The sequence below is a fragment of the Neoarius graeffei genome, chromosome 11, assembly GCF_027579695.1.
Source record: "Neoarius graeffei isolate fNeoGra1 chromosome 11, fNeoGra1.pri, whole genome shotgun sequence".
Taxonomy (NCBI): Eukaryota; Metazoa; Chordata; class Actinopteri; order Siluriformes; family Ariidae; genus Neoarius; species Neoarius graeffei.
The window spans coordinates 67,604,114-67,623,259 of NC_083579.1; the positions used below are offsets into that span (position 1 = coordinate 67,604,114).

The window sequence follows — 19,146 nt, forward strand, 5'->3', positions numbered from 1 at the left end:
TGTGATGACCTGGCGACTTGTCCAGGGTGTACCCCGCCTTTCGCCCGTAGTCAGCTGGGATAGGCTCCAGCTTGCCTGCGACCCTGTAGAACAGGATAAAGCGGCTACAGATAATGAGAGGAGATGAGATGACTGCTTTTCCATCTTCTTTGCTGTCTTTTTTTACGATCCTACACCGCGCATGCGCACTGGGATGATTGTCGGTTGGTTACTGTAGTTACAGCTGGGGGGAAAGAGAAACACTGCACCTGCGCTCCTCCTGAGAAGTTTCGTTCAATTTATCTTTTTTAATTTATGCACCAGTAGGTATGTTTAGAATTATTATAATTTGCTCACAGGAAACACATTTACTTTACAGATAAACTGGAAGTTGGTTCGTGACTCATAGGGTGCAGTTGGTTGCTGTGTTTTAGCTAGCCTGCTAACCTGCTGTTAAATCCAGCTTTAACCATCCAGTGCAGCAGTTTAGCCAATTAGCATGTTATTAAAATAACCAGCATTATACAAAACAGCTTGAAAACTATTTGGAACTCCGGTCTATTGTTAATTTATCCTGGATATTATTTAGCTGGCTAGTTATATTGTTGCTCGTTTGCTTTTTCTTCTTCACTTTTTAGCTAAACAAATGGCTAACTGTCAAGCTAGCGAGTTAGTCTACGAGTATTGTTTACTTAAACCATGTATCGTTAGCTAACGGAAATGTCATTGAGAGTACAACATTAGTTAGCTCATCTATACATTGTTTCTTACAGCAGGACCAGCAAGGAACCTACCTAGAATAGATATAAAACTATAGTTCTATGGTTTGAAGTACTGCTGCCTGCTTATATAATCTTTTTAATATGTATTATACAGCATAGTGTACTGTATATGCTTTATGACTTATACGAGGTTATAGGTGACCAAATAATGTCAGTGATTAAAACCAGGTTTGGCTTGAAAAGAAATGTTTATTTGCTCCAACATATACACTACCGTTCAAAAGTTTGGGGTCACTCGGACAATTTTGTGTGTTTTCTATGAAAAGTCACACTTTTATTTACCACCATAAGTTGTAAAATGAATAGAAAATATAGTCAAGACATTTTTCTGGCCATTTTGAGCATTTAATCAAGCCCACAAATGTGATGCTCCAGAAACTCAATCTGCTCAAAGGAAGGTCAGTTTTATAGCTTCTCTAAAGAGCTCAACTGTTTTCAGCTGTGCTAACATGATTGTACAAGGGTTTTCTAATCATCCATTAGCCTTCTGAGGCAATGAGCAAACACATTGTACCATTAGAACACTGGAGTGAGAGTTGCTGGAAATGGGCCTCTATACACCTATGGAGATATTGCACCGAAAACCAGACATTTGCAGCTAGAATAGTCATTTACCACATTAGCAATGTATAGAGTGGATTTCTGATTAGTTTAAAGTGATCTTCATTGAAAAGAACAGTGCTTTTCTTTCAAAAATAAGGAAATTTCAAAGTGACCCCAAACTTTTGAACGGTAGTGTACATCGTCAGCACATGTTATAAAAGAATAACCTGTCCATGATTATGAGGAAAAAGTCAGTTTGCGAATTAAAGTTGCATTTGTTTTTGACAGGTGTCTGCAGGTTGGAGATGTGTGCTACCATAATCCCATTTAGCTGACATACTGCAGATCCTCCCTGTCTCTGTGGTGGAAATGCCAGCTGTGAGCCAGGATAAAGAGGATTCTGAGTCTCAGTCAGAAGACGAGCTAGAGTAAGTGACTGTCTTGTTTTCAAAACAGGTCCTGAAGCTTACTTTGTCCACGTGGAAAAAGGAAGGAAAAAAAAACCCAGCAGCGTGACATTTTGGTTCTCTTGGCTTGTCTGCTGATTTATATGTAGCGTAAAGGATAATTTAGAAAATCTATAAGCAATTCAGTTTAGTTGCCTTAAGCCTCACTCACAACCTGCCGTACGTGCTGCTACGGGCGGTCTACGGTAAAAAAATTTGGCAAAACCGTGCTTTAGACTTGCGCAACGCTTGCGTGTGTTCAGCGCTGTAGAAGTCAAGTCAACTTTATTGTCAAATATGCTTTACATGCTCGACATACAGCACAGATGAAATTTCAGTCCTCTCTGACCCATGGTGCAAACAGGCAATGCAATAAATAAAAAGAGAATAACTGAAATAAACAGTATAAACACTCTAGATAAGAAATAGACATAGACTAAACACTCACAGGTGTATATGTGTGTGTAAATTGGAGCAAAAGGACATAAACAGTCAAGGACACTTGAGGTATAGCAGGTAAACGTGAAATAAGCAGTATAAACAATAAACTAATAGCTGTTAAGGTGAGGTAGTGCAGAATAGTGCAGATGAGCGAGGTAAAGTGAAATGTGCAGTCCCTGAGTTCAGTGTGTGAACTGAGAAGGTTGCAGACTGCCCTTGGAGACTTTTGGTCCTGCACATGCAAATTCTACAGGTCTTGTGACAAATCAAGAATGGATACATTACGTACGGGTCCCATACTCCTTTTGTACGCCTGAACCAATCAGCAACATGGCTAGTAGAGGCTTTTTGTGATGACCGTAAGACGCACGAGTGACGTGCCTCAGAAGTACTACACAAGTATTCCACGCTTGCTATTTGTGCAGCCTGCAAGACAGAAGTACATCTCACTTTCTACCCCTATGTGTGGTGTGCACGCAGCGCACGGGACCCACATGCGACACGAGGGGCAAGACTCTGGGTATATATATTGGGGAGGAACCAAGGAACCGATCATGTAGTGTGTAGCATTATAGAAGGGAAGAAGACCACCTCATTTGCTGTTTTTATTTGAGTATATGTTAATTTACCATGCAAACGTCAAATAATAAAATATGAGTATAAGGGAATAATGCATTTTATTACGTTGTAAAAAATCCCAATTAAATAGCCCAACAGTTTGAGCACTGAAACACACTTTGACTCCAAGCTAATGTCCTGCTCCTACTCCTGCTGAGTGGTGGGACAGGGTGTCGGGATGTCCTTGTCCTTATCACTGAGCATGGCACAATGGCCTGACAGCGATGATGGGGTTGCAATGTCCTCACTTCTGGGCGTCGTTAGCTGAAACATGCATGAAAATCAGCATATATAGTATTCAGGGTTCTCCACGGATTGAAAATATAGGGGGGTGGGGGTCAATCGGATGACCTTGAAACAAATTTGCATAAATTTACATATGTCATTTGCATAAAATTGAAAATTAAACGAGACTTGCCTGTAAGTTGAAGTTCGATGATAATTCTACCAAATCCGCAGTGGTACTGCGGATTTGGTAGAATTTGCATAAAATACTCTCAAATAGTAATCATTTAGAATAGAGGAATCAATTGGACCAATACAAAATCAATTTGGATTGATGTTTTCGATGTCGACAGTGGAACGCTTGCGCGTAAAAACGAATAGCTCAAGAGACATTTCGAGAGTGTACGCACTTCAAGAGCTACAGTAACACTGACAGCCAGGTTATATCCTCACGGTTTTATAGGCAATATCACGCTTGCCGCACCAACTTTGAACTTTTTGTTTTTATCCTTTATTTCTCTGCCGACAATAACAATCAGTTATCTCGAACTTGGTGTCGATTCACACGTTATTATAAAGGCGTGTTATCTCTCGGCGCAAGAACAATGTGTCAAAAACGCCGAAGTGTGAAACGCTTTTCTTAGACTATAATCGTCAGACTGACTAAACTAATTGCTGGTAAATGAGTTTCACACTCGGGTGTTGTCACGTTGTCGGTACTCCAACAGAGAAAGGCTATCTGTCACAAAGAAAACAAAGGGACATCTCTTCCTCATACCTGCCAACCTTGAAAAAAATTTATGAGTACAATTTCATGAGTAAATATAAAAACAACGTCTCTAACCGATGTTTCAATCCCCGACTCGCTCTAGCCACCTGGCTGCACCGCTGCACTCAAGTCAGAGACGCGAAGGAGGAAGGGGAGGGGGTGAAGAGGGCAAAGCCACGCGCTCTGGAAGAGGGGCGGGGGGATTGGACAAAGCGTTCCATTCTGGCTTTGAGTTTTCTCACAGATCAGCGGTATCAACTTCAGCGAGAACTTGACTGAACGGACGATATGCGTACTTTTTAATGTGAAAACGTACAGTCGTACAATGAGGTAAAAATTCGTAGCGGCTACGCAAGATGCGTACAGGTTGGCAGGTATGCTTCCTTTTGTAAAGGGGCGGCAGAAATTAAACGGGGGCGGGAATCACAGAAAGGGGGGCGGCCCGCACCTCTAAAACCCCTCGTGGAGAACCCTGGTATTAATTACATAAGCATATAGATACTGAAATTAATGTTTAAAGCATGTGTATTTACCTGTGAAAATCCCTCTGGCGGGGTGCTGTGCCTTCTGCCGGCTTGAAGGCAAACTTCTCCCTGTCCATGCAGGGCTCGCCGGTGCTGCTACCATCATCATCAAATTCTTCCTCCCCCTCTGCTGTTTCAGGCTGGGTTACTTCACTTTTACTCGTTTCTCCTCGGGTCCCATTTTCTAAACTTTAAACTGAAAATTAAAAAAATTTTTCCCACAAAGTATGCAGTGTTCTTCAGCTGAAAGACAGATGCAGAATGCTGCAGACCCGCTGGTTTTATATACACTCTTGGCTTGCGTCGCGTGCAAGTTATGAGTGATTGTAACGTGCTAATCACATGCATTGCACATGCTTCACAAGTGCAGCCCGAACTCGTAGCGCAGGAAACTGGTAAAATGTAAGTCTCACACACTCCACACTCATGCACCGATCACGTGTGTCAGATATACGCTTTCCACGGGCTAATGGTGCAATTTTTCCCATGCCTCGAGGAAGTCAGGCGTCCACCCTGTACTTGACCAGCCCTGAGTGCGTGACGTCACTGCGATAACTGGTTTTAAAGGTCATAGGCAACGGTCGGAGGTGAAACATAGAATATCAACTTTATTGTCTAGAAGAACGACCCAAAAAGTGAATTAAATCTTCCTGGTGTCTAATTTGCACCCTAAAATTGAATAAAACGGTTAAAATATACTGTTTTGCCCAATTTCTGAAGGTTTGTTTACATCTCTCTTATGCGCACTTTCACCGCCAGGGGGCTGTCATTTAAGCCAAACAGACGTCGTGACGTCATTTAAGCCAAACAGACTGGGAGCAGTTCTGTATTTACCTGCGAACCGAGCACACGTGTACAGACTTTGGTCGTGAGAGGTTGTGTAAAATGTCTGAAAGCGATAGCGATTTTGAAGTAGGAACTCTCCAAATTAAATATTGAGAGGTGAAACCATACATGTATGAACCTATGGCTGTTGCGAAGCAATCGGTGAATGTGGCTCACTGGTTTGACCGTGCGGCCTCGGAATCGGACAGCGACTCGGCCGACTCTGATCGCGGTGACCCTGGACCTCAACAAGACTCGCGCCCAAACGATTTATCCTGGTAGTTATGATAAATTCCTACTTTCGTCGTAATACTAAATAAGAGCCCTTTTGAGGAATATTTAAACCGCCCTCCCTAGTGGATATAGGGAACGATTACTTGACAGTGCGCCGGTAGGCTACATTAGCCTGCCATCCGCGGCATTATACTATTTATAGCAGAGTCTAAGCGAGGAAATATCCCTTTGTCTCATTTCCACAATGACTGTACAGGATCCCTCAGGATTCTTGACTTGTCAATTGCAAGCAAAAGTAAAAATGTTTACCTCCAACATTCTCCTTTTTGCTTGAGCATTGCTGCTCCGTTTCTTCTTTGACTGCTTGATTTTGTTTCACGCACACAATCTACTCGCTCCGCCTCGTCTACTCTTCCGGAAAAAAAACAACCCTCTGGCTCCGCCTCTTCTTTTTTGGAAAAAGCCAACCCTCTCGCTCCGCCTCTTCTTTTTCGGAAAAAGCCAACCCACTCGCTCCGCCTCTTCTCCTTTTTCGGAAAAAGCCAACCCACTCGCTCCACCTCTTCTCCTTTTTTGGAAAAAGCCAATCCACTCTCTCCGCCTCTTCTCCTCTCTCGGAAAAAGGTAAAAACGTCTTCCTGAACCGGTCCCGTTGTTACAGTTCACTGCACAACAATAAGGCATGGTTTTCTTTGGAATTTCCTGAACGCACGTCTGCACTCAACCCGAACGGCAATGTAAGTAAACGGAAGTGGACTCAACTCAAGCGGTTTGTTTGGCTTAAATGACGTCACGCGCCGAGTGGTCACGCAAATAGCCGAACAGAAATTCGCCGCGATCCGCGCTAACTTATATTAATTATTACTTATTAACAATACTTATTGGGACCAGAAGAAAATTACAGAGGGTTTTTTAACATATAAAGTTTCAAATGTGCATAAAATTAAAACCGTTGCCTATGAGCTTTAAGGCCGAGGCCTTTTACAACTACAGACCAAAGTCACATGAATAAAAATGTATGGTGAAAGTAAGAAATACCATTACCGACTTGCTCAATTAAGACGGATTCGACTTCATTGATTGTGGGTTGACTCTCATTAAAACAGGATAGGTGTTATAACTTATGCAACATGCATGTACACGCATGCATTTTCACTGATAAAACGTAAAAGGCTAATTAAATAATCAGATGAACTGAGACAATCACATTCTGAAGCAAATTAAATAATCTTAAGGGGTGTTCACACGGCAACTTTTACTCCGGTGTAGCACCGGGGCTGCCCCGGTAGAGCGTTCACACGGTACAAAGTTATACCGGTGTAGCCCCTGAAAGCTGCTTAAACCGGTGCAAATCTAACCCTGCTCGGGAGGTGGTTTAAGAAATTTACTCCGGAGTAAATGCTAGTTTGCGGGGCAGCACCGATATAAAATGGGACGTCTGAACGCTACAGGGGTAGACTCGCTACGCGTGAGGAGAGTTGATTACATACGGGCATTGCATAACTTGCATCCTGGTATTTTGCGCTTCCAAAATGGCGAATATCAACAACAACAGAACTGCGTGTGTTGCCAGATTTGGCAGTTTTAAGTGCATTTTGACGGATTTGAACATATTTTGGGATGGAAAACGTCAGCAATATCTGGCAACACTGGTGTCTTCATCAACGTTGTTTTCCCGGCGCTTGGTGATGCCATGACAACCGGGAAAAAGAAGTACAGTTTCACGCATGCGCATATTTCATTTCCGCATTATTACTATCGGAAATGATAGTAATAATGATAGGAAATGATAGTAATAAAAGGAAATATCAAAACTTTATTACTATCAAAGGAAATGATAGTAATAGTTTTTGCTACTATAACACGGTCGCAGAAACTGCCGTGTGACCGCAAGTGGGGCTGCACCGGTGCTAACACGCTTCTCTCTAGTAAGCAGGGTTGTGACGTGTGAACGCTGCGCAAAATTTACACCGGTGTAAGATATATCGCAACAAAATACATCGGTGCAGCATCGATGCAAATATGTGCCGTGTGAACACCCTATTATACCGGTAACTTAAACACACAATACAAGTTACATGTATTAATCTAAACGCAGGTAAACAACGTGTTGTTTTTGTTGTTTTGTATCCAAATGATAGTCGGAGCTTACCCGTCTGTGTTCTCGCTTCTTGAAGGCCGATCTTGTGGCCGATTGTTTTGAAACAATCTGACTTTCGGTTGTTCATTCAGTTCTCCGTTCATTCACTTTTTCCACGTAAGGGCTAGATATTGCTGCTGAGGCAAGCATATCCAGCGGAAAAATCAGACGGCTGCTCCACTCATTCTCCATTTTCTCTATACTGAGTACTCCACCATTACTGCTCGGCTCAGGCAATTACTAAAACCCAGGACGGGATGGGATATCACCGGTTTTAGCAACAACCGCGGGGAGGTCACTGCCTGAGCGATATGTCGCGTCCCATTCCGTCCTGGGTTTTATCAACAACCCTCGGCTCACACTACGGAAGAACTGGTGCAACTGAACTTACTTTCCTTTTTTAAAAATAAATAAAACAAATACAACAAATTGAACATCATGGACGATGCCAGTCACCCTCTGCACACCGTCATCAGCAACCAGAGGAGCCTGTTCAGTGACAGAATGCTCCTTGCCAAGTGCAGGACGAACAGACTCAAAAACTCCTTTGTCCCTCACGCCATCAGACTGTACAACTCCTCTCTGGGGGGAGGAGGGGTAACAGGAGAACAGAGGACGGGAAGGAGCAGTAGTCTAGCCTAACAATAAGCAATACCGGACAATGTGCAATATAAAGTGCAATATCTTTCCTGCTCCCCCCCACACACATACACACTTACCCTAACCCCACTTCTCCTCCCCTTCCCCCTCCCCCTTCCTCTCTTCCCCATATCTTATTCTTTTATATTTGTATATGTAAATACTTCTAGATAAATTAAATAAATTTTCTCTATTTCTTTTCTCTGTTTATCTGTAATGATGCTGCTGGAATCTTAATTTCCCTGAGGGAACCCACCCAAAGGGATCAATAAAGTTTAATCTAATCTTATCTAATCTACCTTTTCTTGTAGTTTTATTTAATTGTTGATACTGTACCCTCTTTTGATACGGGCTTATAGCCAACGCTTCTCAACAGATCAGAGGTCTCATACGAGTCCTCAGTAAAATGTGCAGAGCAGAGTAGAGACCACTTCGTAGGTGCCCAATTCCGTGAATTTCTCACAAAACGCATCCAAATCTTTGCAGTTTGAACATTCTTGGGCCGTGAATGCAACATAAATCCACCTTCTGTCGTGTTGCTGCACCCACCAGCCACACATCTACGTGGCATGGTGCTAAATTAGCTCAAAATGGAGGATCGGAGTTGCAGTCAGCTCCAGTGTTTCCGCTATGTACAATTGGCTGCGGCGGGCCGCCGCACCTTGATTTTTGCCGCCGCACCTTCAGGAATTCCTGAAGGGGGGGCCGTGGCCCGGGTAACTTTTTGAAAATTCATCTCATCTCATTATCTCTAGCCGCTTTATCCTGTTCTACAGGGTCGCAGGCAAGCTGGAGCCTATCCCAGCTGACTACGGGCGAAAGGCGGGGTACACCCTGGACAAGTCGCCAGGTCATCACAGGGCTGACACATAGACACAGACAACCATTCACACTCACATTCACACCTACGCTCAATTTAGAGTCCCCAGTTAACCTAACCTGCATGTCTTTGGACTGTGGGGGAAACCGGAGCACCCGGAGGAAACCCACGCGGACACGGGGAGAACATGCAAACTCCGCACAGAAAGGCCCTCGCCAGCCACAGGGCTCGAACCCGGACCTTCTTGCTGTGAGGCGACAGCGCTAACCACTACACCACCGTGCCGCCCATTTTTTGAAAAATTATTTTTGAAAATTATTTAAAAAATAGGCTAAACCAATATTTTTTTGACGTTGAGCGGACTCGAGCCTGACATGAACCGCTCCGACGCGCTATAATGACACCAATCTATCACCAGCCAATCAGGAGACAATCAAACGCATCCCCCGCCCACCAATTTATCACCAGCCAATCAGAAGACTTAATCAAACGCATCTCCTGCCCACTTGTGTCCGCGTCTGAGACGTTGAATTTCCACAGAAGGAGGGAAGAAGTTGACTGAGGTAAGACTGTGTGATAAATTAACGAACGAATAAGAGAGGAATTTCAACATATAGGGCTTAAGTTTGTTACCGTTAAATAAGCATTGCTTGTACAGTAGCGTTATGTCGTTACAAAGTTGACCCACTTTTAACGTGCCGAGTACCGACTGTAGCCGCTAACATGCTAATTAGCTTGCTGTCAAAAGTGCAAAGACCTTAAATTGCTCTGTGTAAATTCGAAAATGGCGCAACTTCCTCTGTAGCCGTCAACTCAACTTGTCTTGAGTTTTGAGCCAATCACAACAGGGCAGCACTGTGGCCTGAGGTAAAACATGATAGTTTTAGTTTGTTTAAATTACAAAAATGAGTAACCCAATGACTGTCTCATATACTCTTCATATACTCCTACTGTTTAAGTAATGCAATAAAACTAATCTTTAAAAGTGGAATTTACTCAAACTGTTTGCATAGAATGAACTTTCGGGTTAACAGTCATTGGGTTGCTCATTTTTCTAATTTAAACAAACTTAAACTATCATGTTTTACCTCAGGCCACAGTGCTGCCCTGCTGTGAATATTTCAGATCTTGAGACATGAAAGTGCTATTTTAAAAAATAAAAGGTCAGAAATGTTTTCTTTGTCGTCTATTTAGTTCATTTTATTTCCTCAATAATTTTCCTTGATTGAGAAATTGGTCTGGGCTCTTCTGGGTTAATCAGTAGCCTGCATGCTCGTATATGTTCCATTTACAGTCAAACATTTTGATGGACTCCAGGCTCAGGTTTGATTAATCAAAAATCTGCGTAGTAGTACAGTCTGAAGATGCTCTTGCTCATTTAGTGTCAATTGAACAAAAATTATGGGAGGATATAGGTTTAATAAGTTTTACAATTTTTGAAGTGAGTGATGGATTGATAAGTTTAGATGTGTTCAATATTTTCTTATCTTCAGACATAATATTGTAGATGTTTCTTTACCTGCTTGATAGTTTTGACCGGGACTCCAATCTTCCTCAGAAGAGTCATTAGTCCTTAAATTAAATTCATTATAGACATGAACTTAAAGTCATTGTTTTATTTTATGGCCTCGGTGCCCTGGCTTTTGGCCTTCGTGCCCTCGGCATCAGCAGAGCGTTTGTTTTCCACACTTCGTCGACTGAAATCATACCTCCGATCCACAATGACACAAAAGAGACTGAATGACTTGATGAACTGCCATATTCACCTTGACATTCTGGAACAAACTGACATGACAGCCATCGCAAAGGAGTTCGTGCAGGCCAATGACAGACGCAGGCAGGCCTTTGGGAAGTTTTAAGGGCAAGTCATTGGTTACTTCTATTAGCACCGCCGAGTTCACTGCTTCCTCTGTTTTCAATGTTTCTATACTGCATTGGTACTGATACAAGCAAGTTGTTTAAGTTGAGTTAGCCTACTACCGAGGTGCTTTTGTTGTGTACTGTTGGCTGTTTTAGCATTTTATTCTGTGCAGTTATGTGCTGGCATGTTGTGGGCTAAAGTCATGACCGATGGATTAATCTATGTATAGCCTTCTGTGCTGTTGGCTGTTTTTTATCCTTGTACCGGGGTGGGACGTCTGAGCACAGGTCTTGCCACCGCACCTTCAAACATTTTCTAGGGGAAACACTGAGCTCGGTGTTTTAGTATAGCGGAAATGGCAATGAGACCGATAGACTTCCTGCTGTGACGTTACGGACAACAAGGTCATCCACTCAGACAGCTACCTATATAAATCACTTTAATCGTAAAAATTACTATATTAGATTTATTGTTAACGCTTAAAACTATTCCTGTGCCATTCTTGAGGTCTCAAGGCATTTATAAATGAAAGTGAGGCCATGGTTCTGCGTATCTCCTTGAAGATTTCATTAAAGTAAAAATGGTGGTGGTTAATGGCACGGTGGTGTAGTGGTTAGCACCGTCACCTCATGTAGAAGAGAAGGTTCGGGGTTCGAGCCCAATGGCCGATGAGGGCCTTTCTGTGTGGAGTGTGCATGTTCTCCCCGTGTCTGCGTAGGTTTCCTCCGGGTGCTCCAGGTTCCCCTACAGTTCAAAGACATGCGGTTAGGTTAACATGGGGTGGCCTTAGGCTGAGGTGCCCTTCAGCGAGGCACCTAACCCCCAACTGCTCCTCAGGTGCTGTAGCATGGCTGCCCACTGCTCAGGGTATGTGTGCGTGCTCATTGCTCATGTGTGTGTTCACTGCTTCAGATGGGTTAAATGTAGAGAGGACTTTCACAAATGTACGTGTGATGAATAACGTTGTTCTTAAAGATTCTCTCTGCTCAGTTTTGATTAATTATCTCTGAGCTTGCCGTTTAAGAACCTGTAGCATTATAAGGGATTCTCTGGGTGGAGATTAAATGCCAGATAGAGTCATACTACAGTCACGATTTATTCCACTAATGAGTCCTCTGTTTAAAGAACTTTCCTCAGTGGAAAATGTGGGTAATCTGTTATTTTTTAGTTGCATTCTTTTTATGTTTGAACTATTGGAAAATTCTAATAAGTTTTTTTTAAACAATATCCAACATATTGCATCATACGGTTGTGCTCATAAGTTTACATACCCTGGCAGAATCTATGATTCTTTGACCATTTTTCAGAGAATATGAATGATAACACAAAAACATCTTTTCCACTCATGCTTAGTGGTTGGGTGAAACCATTTATTGTCAATCGACTGTGTTTTCTCTTTTTAAATCATAATGACAACAGAAACTACCCAAATGCCCCTGATCAAAAGTTCACATACCCTGGTGATTTTGGCCTGATAACATGCACAGAAGTTGACACAAATGGGTTTGAATGGCTACTAAAGGTAACGTCCTCACCTGTGATCTGTTTGCTTGTAATCAGTGTGTGTGCATAAAAGCTGAGTGAGATTCTGGGATCCAGACAGACTCCTGCATCTTTCATCCAGCCACTGACATTTCTGGATTCTGAGTCATGGGGAAAGCAAAAGAATTGTCAACGGATCTATGGGAAAAGGTAGTTGAACTATATAAAACAGGAAAGGGATACAAAAAGATATCCATGGAATTGATAATGCCAGTCAGCAGTGTTCAAACTGTGATTAACAAATGGAAAATCAGGGGCTCTGTTAAAACCAAACCACGGTCAGGTAGACCAACAAAAATTTACACCAAACAGCACAGAGACAAGCCTCAAAACTTCTGGAACAAGGTAATTTGGAGTGGTGAGACCAAAATTGAACTTTTTGGTCACAACCATAAACGTTACATTTGGAGAGGTGTCAACAAGGCCTATGATGAAAGGAACACCATTCCTACTGTAAAGCACGGAGGTGGATCGCTGATGTTTTGGGGATGTGTGAGCTACAAAGGCACAGGAAACTTGGTCAAAGTTGAAGGAAAGATGAATGCAGCACGTTATCAGCAAATACTGGAGGCAAATTTGCACTCATCAGCCCGGAAGCTGCGCATGGGACGTACTTGGACGTTCCAACATGACAACGATCCAAAACACAAGGCCAAGTCGACCTGTCATTGGCTACAGCAGAACAAATGCCCCTTTTCCACCAAAGCAGTTCCAGGGCTGGTTCGGGGCCAGTGCTTAGTTTGGAACCGGGTTTTCTGTTTCCACTGACAAAGAACTGGCTCTGGGGCCAGAAAAAAACGGTTCCAGGCTAGCACCAACTCTCTGCTGGGCCAGAGGAAAGAACCGCTTACGTCAGCGGGGGGGGCGGAGTTGTTAAGACCAACAACAATAGCAAGACCGCGAAAGATCGCCATTTTTAAGCGACGAGAAGCAGCAGCTGTACAAACGCGAAGTCATCCATTAATTATTATTATTGTTGTTGCTGCTGCTGCTGCTTCCGTGTTGTTTTTGCTTCGATATTCGCGCCAAGGTTTATGCAAACGCAGCGACGTAACTGACGTATACAGCGACGTAATGACGTGTCTCCTCTTAGCACCGCGGGCTATGGAAAAGCAAACTGGTTCTCAGCTGGCTCGCGAGTTGAACGAGTTGTGAACCAGCACCAGCACTGGCCCCGAACCAGCCCTGGAACTGATTTGGTGGAAAAGGGGTAATAGTGAAGGTTCTGGAGCGGCCATCTCAGTCTCCTGACCTCAATATCATTGAGCCACTCTGGAGAGATCTCAAGTGCGCATTTCATGCAAGACAGCCCAGGAATTTACAGGAACTGGAGGCTTTTTGCCAAGAACAATGGGCAGCTTTACCATCTGAGAAAATAAAGAGCCTCATCCACAACTACCACAAAAGACTTCAGGCTGTCATTGATGTTAGAGGGGGCAATACACGGTATTAAGAACTGGGGTATGTAAACTTTTGATCAGGGTCATTTGGATGTTTTTTGTTGTCATTATCTCATCTCGTCTCATTATCTCTAGCCGCTTTATCCTTCTACAGGGTCGCAGGCAAGCTGGAGCCTATCCCAGCTGACTACGGGCGAAAGGCGGGGTACACCCTGGACAAGTCGCCAGGTCATCACAGGGCTGACACATAGACACAGACAACCATTCACACTCACATTCACACCTACGCTCAATTTAGAGTCACCAGTTAACCTAACCTGCATGTCCTTGGACTGTGGGGGAAACCGGAGCACCCGGAGGAAACCCACGCGGACACTGGGAGAACATGCAAGCTCCGCACAGAAAGGCCCTCGCCGGCCACGGGGCTTGAACCCAGACCTTCTTGCTGTGAGACGATAGCGCTAACCACTACACCACCGTGCCGCCCCTATTACCATAGCTTTTGATTATTATTTGCTTATATCTTTACATAATCAAATATCTTTCCACAAAATGTCTTTTAAATTATATTTTTGGTTCAGGGACAGCAATTTGCACCAATTCTGTAGAATCGCCCATAGAAAATATATGTTTACAAATCTCGCCTTTTTCTAGTCACTAAAAGTAACAAGAAAAAATGGAGACATGTTTTTTTTTTTAATTCCTTAGACCCCCTAGAATGAATATATAATGGTCTCCAATGATTAACATCCAAAGCCAACGAGACCCCAAATCAGATACATAGGCTCCCCCACTATCATATCAAAGTAATGATGGATGTCATTTTTCTTTACTTAGTTGAGCGAGCGGTTATTGACATAATATGGATTACTACAGTTATGGAATAGGGCTATTTACTGTTTTTATTATGCCTCCGCCACCGTAAGGTGCAGGAGGCATTATGTTTTCGGGTTGTCCGTGCGTGCGTCCGTCCTGAAACCTTGTGAACGCGATATCTCAAAGACCAATGAAAGGAATTTCACCAAACTTTCACCATTTGTGCGCTTTGGGACAAACATGAACTGATTAGATTTTGAGATCAAAAGGTCTAAGGTCAAGGTCACTGTGAGGTCAAATGTCTGTCCGAAAACCTTGTGAACACGATATCTCAAAGACTAATGAAAGGAATTTCACCAAACTTTCACCATTTGTGCGCTTTGGGACAAACATGAACTGATTAGATTTTGAGATTAAAAGGTCTAAGGTCAAGGTCACTGTGAGGTCAAATGTCTGTCCGAAAACCTTGTGAACACAATATCTCCAAGGCTGATACAAGTAATTTCACCAGGTCAAGATTACTGTGAGGTCAAATGTCCATCCCCAAATCACAACTTAATAAGTCTACCGGGCGGAGGCATCCCCATCGACACCGTTGGCGTCGAGTTCTATCTAGTTATTTACTGTTTGATCTCAAATGCATTAAGAAGGCAAGATATTGCACTAATTAACGTTTAGCGAGGCACCTGTTAATTGAAAAGCGTTCCAGGTGACTACCTCATGAAGCTGGTTAAGATAACGCCAATAGTGCGTAAAGTGTCATCAAGGGAAATGCTGGCTACATCTGAAATGTGAATCATATTTTGTTTAACGCTTTTTTTTTTTTTTGTTCACCACATAATTCCATCTGTGTTCCATGTGTTATTTCATAGTTATGTCTTCAGTATTGTTCTGCAATGTAGAAAATGCTCGAAATACAGAAAAACCTATAAATGAGTAGGTGTGTCCAAACTTTTGACTGGTACTGTATGTGTAGGGAGAACAGAGAGACCGCACTAAAGACAAGGCATGCAGTAAGTTACAAAATGCTCACCAAGCTGGACGTCTGATAAACACAATAGTCAACACTACAAGTTTTCTTTTATTCCTCTCCTTCCTGTTTTCTCAGGTTCCATCCCTGTATAGCTTGGAGTGGGATCAGCAGGAAGATCCCAGTTCTGCTCTTCCATGCTGAAGCTATTGTGTCCAAAGATGAAACCATTTGTTCCATTGGAGGTACAAAAGCAATTAGGAAACGCCTAGATATAAAGCCATATGTCTAATCGAAACCTAGTGGAACTGACTTGTATATTATTTTGTGAGATTTGACAAATTATACTTTTGGTGATTGCGTAACATTCATATTATGTTGGTTCATTACTGCTGAAGAGGTGAGGACTTGGGAGAAGTTTGGATTCATGAAACTGTATGATGTGACGACTTTGTTCTTTGCAGAAAGATACAACTTGGCCTTCAAGATTGTACGTACTGAGAGTCGACTCGTGCGAGGCATTCTTGTCAATCATGGATTCCATGAGGTACAGCTTCATACACATGACATTACACTTAAAGTGCTGATGACACGTTTTTGACATCTTTGGCGATGTTTTATAACATAAGTAATTCCCGATGATCCATATATTAATTCACGAAGGCGCCTATTTTACAAGTTATGATAAAAAACGTGGCTATTTGAGCAAATATGACGGGGCTGCAGCACCCAGGAGACGAAAGAGGAGGAGGAGCTATATGACGTCAGCGAAAGAACCTTCCTCCTAACTTTCCAGTTTGTTGTTGATGCGACAGGTGTTCAGTTTGTCATTATTATTATTATACATTATAAGTTATTATGCCTTCGCGTTGTGTTGCCGGCTTTTGCTCCAAAACTTACAAGGATGGGGTAAGTTTATTTAAGTTTCCCAGAGATCCCGAGCTGCATGCGAAGTGGGTGAAGCAAGTCAGGCGCACTCGTGACAAGTGGGAGCCCTCACCAACATCCGTCCTGTGCTCTGAACACTTCGATTTGGATTGTTTTGACACCCTTCCCAGCTTAAAAGAATCTCTTGGGTGTTCAGTTCAGCACAAACGTGTGTTACTACCATCAGCAGTGCCTACACAGTGTTGCCAGATTGGGAGGTTTCCCGCCCAGTTGGGCGGTTTCAAGTGCATTTTGATGGGTTTTGAACATATTTTGGGCTGGAGAACGTCAGCAGTATCTGGCAACAGATACTGCTGACGTTTTCCAGCCCAAAATATGTTCAAAACCCACCAAAATGCACTTGAAACCGCCCAAATGGGCGGGATTCCTCCCAATCTGGCAACACTGCCAGTATTCCGGAGGGGGTCTACTAGTAGCTATGCCGGATCCAAAGACAGTCCTCCTGTCAGAACGTGTTGTGAAACGACATAAGATAAAGGTACGTAGAGCTATAGATTCTACATGATAATCATAAATGTAATCATAAAGTCGGCGTGATATCAGTCATGTATTTGCTTGTGAAAGCTTGCGGCTTTCATGTAACTGCTGCCTAGCAACGAGAGGCAAAGGGTAAAGAGGGTAGACTATCATAGATTCTATTCGGAAGAGATCAACACAATTCTAGACTCCCAGAAGAGGAAGAGCTAGCACTAGAGAGTTCACCAGCGTTTTCATGCGCCTTTTCCATTGAGTAGAACCAGAGTAGAACAGCCAGTGAACCGCAGCGTGTTCTTCCGCTGACGTCACAACATGGCCGCGAGTCACGGACCCAGTTTTCTTGTGCTGCGCAATTAAAAGTTGGATATTTGCATAACAACAGCTTCTTTTCACGTAATTATAACAGAAATCTAACATGTTTGCCATGTTGTATAGTTTATTTAAGAAATTGCATAGAGTCATGTTCGTGTCATCAGCCCTTTAAATAGTTACAATCTCTACGAACCTACACAATATTCAGTATATTAATGGCTAAGCATTTACATTTGGGCCATGTTCACCATTCCAAAAAAGGTTTTAATACGAATTACCATGTTGTATTTATTAATTTTTTTAATAAACTTGGTATGAGTTGAAACCATGTACATTTTGAAGCAGCCCAACCAGTCCTGGTTCAGGATGGGTAATTCAGCCACCATGATGTAAGGTTCTCATGATGTATTGAAACAGAATACAGTAAAGGAGTCTCTGTTTGCCTCCAACTCTATAACTGACACAGTCGATGTCAAAGCTTAGGAATGCACTCTTGGAAATGGCCTAAGTGATTGGCCTCCAAAATTGTTAATCCTGATTCACGAGGGAGTGCTTGCACCATTATCACGCTATCTGAGCACTTACTATTAATGCCCTTTTTATTTCACTTCAATACTGCTGGACTTTCCCTAAAATCATCATCAAAGGCAAGGCTTGTGTCTACCACAGCAGCACTTCAGCCAAGGTTTAATAAACTTCTATTGCTAACATCTGGGTTTCTCATAGCCAGTGCACAGAGCTGTGCCAAATCTGACTCAAAGAGAGAGGGAGAGAAAGGAAGGGTAAGAGGAGAGGCAAACGAGTGGAGGAGTTGTGTTACAGAAAGGTCACTGTTTCCGTTGGGGAAAGTAAAAGTACTGACTGGTAGAAACTAAGGATTAATTTTAGTGTCTGTCTTTTGACCTAAGTGTTAATTGTTGAGATTAACTGTCATTTTTTCCATCACGTAACACATGTATCTGTGTTTAGGTCCATCCAAATAGTAATGATTTCAACCTCATGTGGACAGGCTCCCACCTTAAGACTTATCTGCTCCGCAGCTTGCAGGATTTCCAGAAAGTCAACCACTTCCCCAGGTGTGACGGTTTATTTCTGTATGAAATGCAGTAATTAATGAATGTATGTAACTTTGTGTCATGTATTTATTTTGCCATGTGTATCTGTTCATGAGGAACTGTAGTCATTTGTTTCTGAAGCATTTTTATGCACAAGTTCATTTGTGTCTTTTTCATGGCAGCTGTAGCAACACACAGAGTAATCAAAGTCAACTTTATCGTAATCCCTTGTCATTACAGACGTCTGAGAGAGGGACGTAATAGAGTTCCTCCCGGACCTGGAGCTACATTTAACATAAAACAGCAGCAGACAGCAGTGCAAATAGTCAGACAATAGACTGGACACAACACTATATAATCAACCAGTGTTTTTCTAACTTTTTTTTTTTTTTTTTTGTGCCACGGCATATTTTTGACATTGAAAATATCCCATGGCAGAACACCATCCCATCCATCCATCCATCCATCCATCCATCCATCCATCCATCCATCCATCCATCCATCCATCCATCCATCCATCCATCCATCCATCCATCCATCCATCCATCCATCCATCCATCCATCCATCCATCCATCCATCCATCCATCCATCCATCCATCCATCCATCCATCCATCCATCCATCCATCCATCATCTGTAGCCGCTTTATCCTGTCCTACAGGGTCGCAGGCAAGCTGGAGCCTATCCCAGCTAACTATGAAGAAAGAAGAAAAGAAACCTTTATTCGTCACATGCACACTTCAAGCACAGTGAAATTCATCCTCTGCATTTAACCCATCT

General features: G+C 42.8%; 1 protein-coding gene across 7 annotated transcripts in view; it reads left to right on the forward strand.

The window, feature by feature from the left end:
• The first annotated feature begins 212 nt into the window (after positions 1-212).
• The window catches only part of ttll5 (tubulin tyrosine ligase-like family, member 5), a 231,636-nt gene continuing 212,702 nt past the window's right edge, over positions 213-19,146 (forward strand). For 5 of the 7 annotated variants that reach the window (XM_060934635.1, XM_060934633.1, XM_060934636.1 and 2 more), the window contains exons 1-5: positions 213-306; positions 1,593-1,732; positions 15,713-15,819; positions 16,039-16,121; positions 18,281-18,387. In XM_060934635.1, coding sequence (XP_060790618.1) covers positions 1,674-1,732; positions 15,713-15,819; positions 16,039-16,121; positions 18,281-18,387 — 356 coding nt within the window. In that variant the 5' untranslated portion in view covers positions 213-306; positions 1,593-1,673. Of the gene's footprint in view, positions 307-1,592; positions 1,733-15,712; positions 15,820-16,038; positions 16,122-18,280; positions 18,388-19,146 lie in introns of those variants that run through there. The other 2 variants (XM_060934634.1, XM_060934638.1) reach the window with 2 other exon arrangements.